General features: G+C 44.9%; 1 protein-coding gene across 6 annotated transcripts in view; it reads right to left on the minus strand.

Annotated features, from left to right (window-relative positions):
• CAPN10 (calpain 10) overlaps positions 1-10,131 on the minus strand; it is a 37,201-nt gene that overhangs the window by 11,961 nt on the left and 15,109 nt on the right. For 3 of the 6 annotated variants that reach the window (XM_032803938.1, XM_032803935.1, XM_032803940.2), the window contains exons 2-7: positions 7,578-7,653; positions 7,292-7,494; positions 4,923-5,054; positions 4,453-4,649; positions 1,874-2,091; positions 1,341-1,482 (exon numbers count right to left, since the gene is read on the minus strand). In XM_032803938.1, the coding sequence (XP_032659829.1) occupies positions 1,341-1,482; positions 1,874-2,091; positions 4,453-4,649; positions 4,923-5,054; positions 7,292-7,435 (833 nt within the window). In that variant the 5' untranslated portion in view covers positions 7,436-7,494; positions 7,578-7,653. Of the gene's footprint in view, positions 1-1,340; positions 1,483-1,873; positions 2,092-4,452; positions 4,650-4,922; positions 5,055-7,291; positions 7,495-7,577; positions 7,654-9,737; positions 9,772-10,131 lie in introns of those variants that run through there. The other 3 variants (XM_032803937.2, XM_032803936.2, XM_032803939.1) reach the window with 3 other exon arrangements.

The raw sequence follows: 10,131 nt of genomic DNA on the forward strand, positions 1-10,131 counted from the left end.
ACAGCTTTAAGTTCTTTGAGGCAAGGAGTGCATCTTCCTTTATGTGCTAGACACCACATATAACAATGCTAATTTTTAAATTAGGCTAACTTTTTTTCTGTGCAGTGTTGCTGTAGCAGAGTTGGTCCCAGGACATTAAAGACAAGGTGGGTGAGGTAATATCTTCTACTGGACCAACTTCTGTTGATGAGAGAGAACCTTTTGAGCTTACATAGAGCTCTTCTTCAGGTCTGGGAAATGTACTCAGACTATCACGGTTAAATACAAGGTGGAGCAGATTGTTTAGCATAACTAGTTAATACATATTGCAAGGAACCATTCAAGAGAAGTGGCCCGATAATACACCTTTCCAGTCACAAAAATAAGAAAAAACATCTGCGAGAGAGGAGGTTAAGTGAATTACAGACAACAACTATTTAAGTCAGTGGTTTTTAATCTGTGGTCTGCTGTCTATGTTTAAGGGGTCCACAAAAGGTAGACTATGAAAATAAAATTTCAGATCAAGAAAAGGCATTTTGTTTTTCTGATTAATCAGAAGTACGTAAATATCCCCATCTACAGATCAAAACCTGGACATGTTGTCATTACCATTCAAGTCCACTGTCTAGCACCTTACTGTGTCAAATGTTGTGCTGAGCATGTGCAACATGTATAGCTGAATTCTGTTCAGTCAGTTTTCAGTCTAAGAGGTCTATGGGAGGGGTCCACAAACCACAGGTTAAATTTCCAACGGAGTCCACAACTCCACTCGAAATATTTGTAGGGGTCCACAAATGAAAAAAGATTGAAAACCACTGATGAAGGTGAAATGAGACAACCACTATGCTCTCAGAACTCATACAAAAATATGATAAAAGACAAGCATCATATCACCTGTGGGTGAACACTTTGTGAAAAGTGATCACTCTATATCTGACCTCTTAGTCCTCATCCACAAAGGAAACCTGCAGAAGATGAGCCTGAGAGCTTAAATTCATACATTTTCTAGATACCAAAAATCACAGATTGATTAGATTGTTGCAACAATCTATAACCCATTTAAACTCCCGCACCAAAAAACATATTTCCTATCAATGTATCATGTACTTGGAAATCTGGATTGCCAGACCCAAATCTTCAAAAAATTAAGACCCACAAGAACCATGATGATGTTTGTTGAACTCATAAAAAGAGTTCTATGAAATAAGGCTACTGTAGTCTGCAACTCTTTTCTGTTGTAGCCTATTACAAATACTATTCTCTGTAATATACACACACACTTTGTGCTCAACACAATAAATATCTTCATCTTTATGGTAGTACCTTAAAAAGAATATTCTAAATGAAAACAAGCAACTTACCCTTCCCTCCAGTGACCTTTCCAACATCGCCTCCCCCAAGGGTTTCGTATCCGTAGCAAGATTATTTCCTTGCCCAAGACTCTGGAGAGATGAAGCATATCTGAGACAATAAAGGCATGAAATTCTCCCAGTTCACTGGCACCTGTACAGGAAAGATAACCATCATTAGGAAGTGGAAAACTACCCAGCATTCTTTTTCAAGGCAAGAGGAAGTAAGCTCTCCATCCCATGTGAAAAAGATTCACTTTCTACTAAAGAAAGCTGCTACAAGTCCACTGCTCTGCCTGTGAACACAACGGATGAACATGCAATCCACGCTGTACACAGAGACAAATAACTACCTGGTTTATGCATCTATGATTAGAAGAGTGAAGAGAAATGCTGATTACCAGAATCCCTAGAAACATGCTAGTTAGCTCTGAGTATCCACAGACCAGTGGCGCTGAAGCACTACTCTCCCTTACTTTTTTCCTTTTACGGGAAGAGAGAGAGACACTTGCCATGTTTAAGAATCTCTGGAATGCTCATATTACCTTGCCTGGAGCTGAGGACTGAGCAACTTATCACACATCGTTCCTTCAGGTTCATCAGTCTCCTAAATACCATCTTCTCCAAAACTCTACCAGTCCTCTCTCTTTCCATGCTTCTTCCAGGGTCTTTTAGGGTCCATCTCTCAGCTAGACCTCCAGTCAAGTCAACTAAAGCATCTGCCACTTGCCCTGCCCATAACTGCTCATAAGACCCATGCACCCTATAAAAACAAAAAAGAAACAGTGGCACTTATTGCAAACTTTACTCCTAAAATGAACATCATTTTGTCTTTATTTTAATCACACATATGTCCCCATTGGGAGCCTGATGTTAGTATGACATAAAAGGTGCCACTGCAGCTATAGAATATTTAGTCCCTCAGATACCTCACGTATTCAACAAAGTATCTAGGTGACTGCTGGTGCCTCTGCTACGATTCTGTGAGGTACTGGAGGACCTTGTCCAGATGGTGATGGGTTTGTATGACAGTTTCATGACAAGTGGACATACTTCAGTGTAACAGAATGTTTTGAGGTGAAGTTTGGGCTCCACCAGGGTTCTGTGCTTAATCTATTACTATTCATAACTGTGACGGACTTCATAAATAAGAAAATCCAAATGGAAGGTGATCCAAAGTTGATGTATGGAAACCATATTGCACTAATGGCCAACAGTGCAGAAGATTTGGTCCAGGAACAGGAAACTAACAAATTATGGCCTCAAAATGACTAAAGAAAAGACTGAAGTAATTTGGGTGATTCACATGGGACCAAAATAGATTAATATTAACACTGAGGGCCAGCAACTAAATCAAGTTTCTGCATTCAAGTACTTTGGAGGCTGGTTAGAAGCAAACAGAGAAGTCAAAAGAGAACTGTGCATGAGACAAAACTGGCAAAGATAGGTGGTGTGATTTATGATAAGCATATGCCCAGACTACTTAAAAGACAACTATACAAAACTTTGGTAAGACCAGCTCTTCTCTACAGATCAGAGAAATGGGTGACCAAAGAGAAGCACTTGAGAAGACCTGAAGTCATTGAAATGAGCTGTTTGAGGACAGTGAAAGAGGTGATATTGCTGGAACACATGTGGAGTGGTGACATCAGGAGTGAGAACAAGGTCTGCAGTATCAGACAGAAGCTGCAAGAGAGGAAGCTGAGATGGTATGGGTGTGTTTGAAGGACGTATAAGTGAATCTTTTTAAGGAGACATTTGGGACTAGAGTTCACAGGTTGCGAACAAAAGGATGGCCAAGAAAACAGTCAATAGACTGTTACAGGAGGATGGAGTAGATATGGAGTGAGCATTGGACCAGCAAACCTGGAAAGACTGATAGGCTACCTGATGGGAAAAGAGAAAGAAAAAGAAGACGACATCCAACTGCCTTATGGAAAGCTTGATACAATCCTTTCCTGAACAGATTGTCATTTGCACCTCATCATCTCAGAATTTTCATCACCTTTCATGATGCACAATATAGCTAGTAATGTTTAAAAAATAACGTTTCTAATATACCTCCCCTTAATATATTCTTTGTTTGCTAAACACAGTCAAACTAGTTTTTTCTCCCACCTGTTTTATTTTGTGGGATCAGGGAGGCTGTGTTATTATTTGCAGTAACTACAAAGCAGAGTGAATGAACACACTAAAAGAGTACTAAGCCAGATCTATAAAGTTTCTGTAAGAAATGGTCAAAACAATATTTAGCGGGCAAACCAACAGTAAGAAGAAAAGGTTAATGTGCCAAAGGTGCCTTGACAGAAACATGTACCTTGACTTCAGCATATCTACAGCTGCTGGGTAACCTAACCCTAAAAGGTGTTTGTCCTCTGATGGGGTCTAAACAAACCCTTCTCAAAGATCTTGTAACAGTTTGGTATTCACCTTATCCAAAGCATTTGGTCTCTGAACTGCTTTGTCAGTCTACACCGTATAGTGGGCTGAGACTGTATTTTGCTGCTTGTTTTTTAAAACAATGGCCCCACTGTCAAACACAAAATAAAAACAACAACAATAATAATATTCCAGGGTCCATAACTCCTGACAAAACCAGCAAATGAGTGACAAGGGATGGTTAAGCAGCAGTATGCAAGAGAGAAATATTCAGAGCCTGAGCCTCAGCTAACATAAATTGGCGTAGCTTCATTATTTCAGTGGAGCAACATATATTTTCAATAGCTGATCTGCCGTTGATGTCTACCTTAAATCTTGTCAAATAATGCAATGGGTAAAACTTTATTTCGGTCTTACTAAGCTAGGTGATCTGCAGCTAGTAGCTAGCTGAGCATCACTGCAGTCTATCAGCTTCTGGGTCATTATAAAAAAAACCCTCTTATTTTTTCACAATTCCTTTCAGTAAGAAAATCACACCCTGTGTGAGGGCGGAACTGTATCTGGGTGATCCAGGATAAACTCTGGCAATTATCAGTCTACATACAGTGAAATATAAAGAGTTCAAGTCCTAGAGAGGGCTCTGGAAGCCCACATGGCAGGAATGAAATCCAAACAAGCCACTATGTAGAATATGTGCTAGTTATTATTGCAATTGAAATCGCCTCCTCCAATGAAGTTCACATACTTAGCATAGACCTTTTCCAGTAAGGGAAGCCAAAACACTTCTTCTGTCTGACACTGGGAGAAGCAGAGTTTACCCCCCAGGCAAGGCAGGCGATCATCAATGGTTACCTCCACCCAATGTCCAAACTGCCAGACTTGACAAGTGAAACAGCCTGTGTACGTCTCATCTGTCCAGCTGGGCTGACCTGGAGGGATTACCTGGAAGAAGACAAGACAATATTAGCAAAACCAAGACAAACAGGGACTTTCTTTTGAAGAAACCACCACTTGAAACATGGTCAATTCCAGCTATTCTACATCACAGCACAGATAGAAATAATGTGTCATAACATCAAAGAGTAAAGACAGAGCATCAGAGTACGTTGTAGAAGTTTCACTGAGTTGGAAAAGGCCAGGGAAAAATAAAAATGTTAATGGAGCATACAGGAGAATCTGCGAGGAAACGGAACATTACAAGAAGCTGTTCTATACCTTAGTTAGCAGGTATTTACTCTTCTGCAAAGCAACACAGGCACACAGGAACCAACAATCTCCCAAAATCCCTTGCTTCACTTGCACCTCCTGTGGATTGTCTGAAAACAGTCGAGGAGCAGAACAAATTTCCTAAAATAAAGCAAACATTAAGGTTAAATCCTACATGACAGTCTAAGCCAAACAAGTCTATGTTTTGTGGGTTCAGTTGTCTCACAAGATGGTTAACACAATAAGGGGCCATCCACCTTTCATTCCTGTTTGAATACAGCACAGGTTAACACTAACAGAGTTGTTACAGTATGACAACTATTCAGTAGGTGACCTATGTGAAATAAGTCTGGTGGGTCTCAGTCCACATCTTGGTAGCTAGATTCCATCATCAAGAATATATTACTACTGATAATCTCAGCAAAGAGACAAGAAGTGAATGAACAAAGAGAGAAATAACCCACTCCCTAGTTGTTATGCAGGTCACAGTTCAGAAGCAAGGTTGATATACATTAGCAGGGCGGCATGGGATGCAAGTTATGAAAGAATTCAGCATCCCAGTACAAAAACACTCAAAACCCTTATCTGGCCAAGCAAAATTCAGTTTGCCAATGTTAAACAAGCTATTGATCTAAACTGCAAAACAACCAATTAATCTGATACGATCATAGAATCATAGACTTTATGGTCAGAAGGAACCACTATGATCACCTAGTCTGACCTCCTGCACAACACAGGCCACAGAATCTCACTCACTCCTGTATCAAACCTGTGTCTGAGCCACTGAAGTCCTCAAATCATGGTTTAAAGACTTCAAGGTGCAGAGAATCTTCCAGCAATGTTGAAATTAAGAAATGGATCTCCCTTCACTTTTCTTGTAAACATTACAGCAAGCACAAAATTGAATGAATTAGCCCTCCTGAGCTACTGCTTTGCAACTTTTCTGTTTGGCTAGCTGAGCCCCACACTGCACTCTGGAAAATATGCTTATTAGTTATTATTTGTTTTAATGTATAGTCTAGAAGCCCCAGTCATGGACCAGGACCCAGTTGTGCTAGATGCTGTTCAAGCAAAGATTAAAAATGGTTCCTGCTGCAAAGAGCTTACAATCTAAATATACAACAAGAAACAACAACAGATGGCTATAGAACACAAAGGAGTACAAGGAAACAATGAGACACAACAGGCAGTGGTCCCAGCACACCAGCAGCTTGTCAGGTTTTTGTCATCAAAGGAAAGTAATTAGATAGCTTTGCAGTATTTATGGTGCGCTCCTCCCAAGCATGATGGGCAAGCCCAGGAGAAGGCACAAAGGCGATAGTTTGAAAATTTAACAAATGGGCAATGAAGATTGGCATCGACACTTCAATACCAAATGAGAGATGATTGGGTGGGGGGAAGTGCTAGGGCATAAAGGCCTTCAAAACTGAAGACAAGTAGCTTATGTTTGATGAGACAGAGAAGGGAGAGCTAGTGGAGGGATTCAAAGAGAAGGGTGACTGTCAAAGTGACAAACAAGAAGAATAATCTTTGCAGCAGTGTTCTGAATGGATATGGGAAGGGCAAAATAGCATTTGTCAAGGCCAGGGAAAAGGATGTTGCTGTAATCAAGATGTGAGATGATGAAAGCCTGCATGAGAGTTCATCTGTGTGGATGGACAGGGAAGACAGTATGTTTGAGATGCTGTACAGAAAGAATGGGCAAGATTTAGACATAGCCTCAACGTGAAGACCTACAGAGAGCCTGACCTGAAGATGACACCCAAGTTATGGTCCTGAGTGACAGGAAGGATGGTGGTGATGTCCACACTGACTGAGAAAGCTGAGGGGAGGGGAGAAGACTAAGAGCTCTGTTTTAGCCACGTTGAGTTTGAACGGATGGCTAGACATCCACAAGGAGACTTCAGAGAGATAGGCCGAGATCTTTGTCTGGACAAGAGACTGATCTAGAGTAGAGAGGTATACCTGTGAGTCTTCAGCATAGAGATGGTAGTTGAATTTGTGTGTGCAAATGAGATTATCCAGGGATAAAGTGTAGAGGAAGAAAAACGGGGAAAATAAACAATACTTTGTTTTTTAAGAAGGCCATCAAGTTATCATATTCACCACTAGTGACAGACTCCTAAAGGGAAGAATCACAGATGCCAAACTTAGTCAGACTTGCTGGGTAAACACATGTGACGCATGGAGTACTTTAGTCCAGGGCTCTCAAAGTAGCCAGAGATACAGTAAGCCCAGCAACCATTACACACTACTTTTGTCATTTTTGTATTTCAGAACCATACAGAGAACTAGAAAGTAACTGAACACTAAGCCATCTACTGGTTAATGGAAAGTCAAATGTTGTTAAACTATTAAGCTAACATCTTAAAACTCACCTGAGGTCTCAGCCAGGAAATCTCCCCTCTGAATTGTGAGAGTGGGGTGGAATAGTTAAAAAAAAGGGAGGTGTCGCTTGCTGGAAATGTGGGGTCTTTGTAAAGATTTTGTTTTGTAGCTGATTGCACTCTGTCTCCCAGCATTTTCAACACAACTGAAGCTCTGTCGGCCTCTTCCAAGACTTTATGTTTCCAACTGAAATCTATAAATTAAAATGAACCAGGAATCATAACTTTGAGAGTGGGTGAGTGAGGCTGATAAACTCACAAGCGAAAAGTCACTAACCGTTTCCACTTAACTGCTTGAACCATATTAGCTGAAATCTTATTCAAATCAGTTGTTGGCCCTGAAGAATCCAATACTGCAAAACAAGAACACATCAAATGATCTGAGTAGTTATTACTCCTGAGGGCATTCTGTGCCAGAAAAATAAAATTCTGCACACAATATTTTAAAATTCTGCAAACTTTATTTGTCATCAAATAAATGCAGAGGCTCCAGCATGGCAGTGGGGAGCACAGGCCACTGCCTGTGAAGTGGGAAATCACCCTGCAGCATTTCCATCCCCACACCCGGGACACACACTCAGTGGTGATGCTGAACCTGACACAGCACAAGGCCTGGGCCTACCCCAGAAACACCCTGTGGCCTTGCCCCTCTGCGCTAGGTGTGGGGCAGGCAGGCTCAACCAGGCAGGATCCAAGTGTGGAGGGGCTCAGTGTGGGGGGACAGGATTCTATGTGGGACAATCTGGGTGCAGGCAGCTCAGTGAGTGGTCTAGGTGTGAGGGGATTTGGATGCACAGAGGCTTGCGGGGTGGGGGGTCCAGGTGCAGGGACAATGGGACTCTGCAGGGGCTTCCAGGTGAAAGTGGTTGAGGCTCAGCGGAAGGATCTGGGGGGCTCAGCAGGGGGATCTGGGTGCTGAGGGGAGTGGGGCTTGGTGGGGTGGGGGTCTGGGTGCAGCTATTTGGAGATCAGTGGTGTGGGGGTCTGGATGTGGGTGTTTGAGTGCAGAGGGTCCGAGTTCAGGGAGGATCCAGATGCAGGGGTTGAGGTTCAGTGGGGTGGGGGTCAGGTATGGAGGACTAAAGGGGTGCATAGGGTGAGGCTTAGCAGGGTGTCTGGGTACGGGAGATCCCAATACATGGGGGTTAGGGGAGCAGCTCTCCGTACAGTGACCCCTCCTCCCACAGCTGAGGGGCGATGGGGGCAGGAAGCAGGGGAGGATGCTGAGCTTCCTGCAGCTGGGGGAGGTTTCTGGGGGTGAGTCTGACACAGCCCCAGCCACTCCTTGCAGAGGAAGAGGAAATCCCGCCCTCTCCTAACAGCTGATCCTGGCTCAGGGTAGGAGCCACTGGCTGTGGAGTGTCCCCAGCCCTGTGGTGATTTACTTCTCCACGGCTGCTTTGGTTGCCTGAAATGATTTACCTACGCAGCTATGGAGTGGTGTGTGACTGCTCTTGCAGCTTTCCTTTGCTTCCCTGTCAGAAAGTCATTTTTCTGCAGGGAACCAAAAGAAATCTGCGGGGGATGTGAATTCTGCGCACATGCAGTGGTGCAAAATTCCCCCAGGAGTAAGTTATGCCAGTGCAGCCTGACACCTTCCTCTCATATAAGTAATCTCACCATTAACTGACAGGCCAAGCTAGACAGAAGAATGAAACAGAGATAAACCTCACTGTGAGTACAGACACCTGCTACTGCTCAGAATATGATCTCACAAGGTATTTGGAGCAATACCCACTCCCCTCTCAGTCAGGCCCTGTTAATCCCTGGCCAGATACCTCTCCAAAGTTTTTCCTACTAAAACTTCTAAAACCCTTCCCCAACAAACATGCCAACCCAGACCCAAGCTTCACAGTCCCCCCTCAGACCAGTCCATCCATACACATTCCCCAGAGACCTGCCTGCGTGCCTAGATTTCTTACACAGTGCCCCTCACTACTGCCCTCCCAGACCCCTCCCTCCTCCACACCTGCCCTCCCAGATCCTTCCCCCTCAGAACCCTCCCTCCATCCCTCCCAGCCAGACTCTTCACCCCCCCTACACTTGCCTTGACTCCTTCCTAAATCCCACCCTCTTCCACACAGCCGCTCCCAGGCACCTGCCCCCCCGACCCCTCCCCGCCAGCCGCTCCCAGGCACCTGCCCCCCCACCACAACCGCTCCCAGGCCCCTCCCCACAACAGACCATTCACATCCCCCCTCCCTTCAGGGTTCCCGTCCCACCCAGCCAGACTCTTCACCCCCCCTACACTTGCCTTGACTCCTTCCTAAATCCCACCCTCTTCCACACAGCCGCTCCCAGGCACCTGCCCCCCCGCCACAACCGCTCCCAGGCCCCTCCCCACAACAGACCATTCACATCCCCCCTCCCTTCAGGGTTCCCGTCCCACAAACCCAGCGCCCCGCCCCGGGCTCTCAGCTCCCGTCCCGGGACGCACCCGCGGCTGACCCCTTATCTTGGCTACGTTCGGTCCGCTCTGCCCGGTCCGGAGACAGCCGACTGGCCCCCCAGCCAACCAGGAGCAAGGATCGGATCACGTGACAGCGTACAACCAATTATAACCCGTCTAGGCAAAGACGCCTGATCCGAGCTCCTCAAGAGGGGCCCACGAACTACCACTCCCAGCATCCACTGAGGGGCAGAAAGACTACATCCCCCAGCATGCATTGCCAGTGGGCGCTCACTCTCTCTCCCCCCGCACACGTGGGGGACAGGGAGTGCTGAGGTCCGGGGTCTCTGCAGCTGCCTCTTGTGAAATGTTTCCAGTTCCAGGTGCAGGGAGCCTTTGTGCTGGAGCAGAGGGAGTAGGGGAAGTGGGGGGGGGGGGGGGG

This window comes from Chelonoidis abingdonii, chromosome 8 (assembly GCF_003597395.2).
Source record: "Chelonoidis abingdonii isolate Lonesome George chromosome 8, CheloAbing_2.0, whole genome shotgun sequence".
Taxonomy (NCBI): Eukaryota; Metazoa; Chordata; order Testudines; family Testudinidae; genus Chelonoidis; species Chelonoidis abingdonii.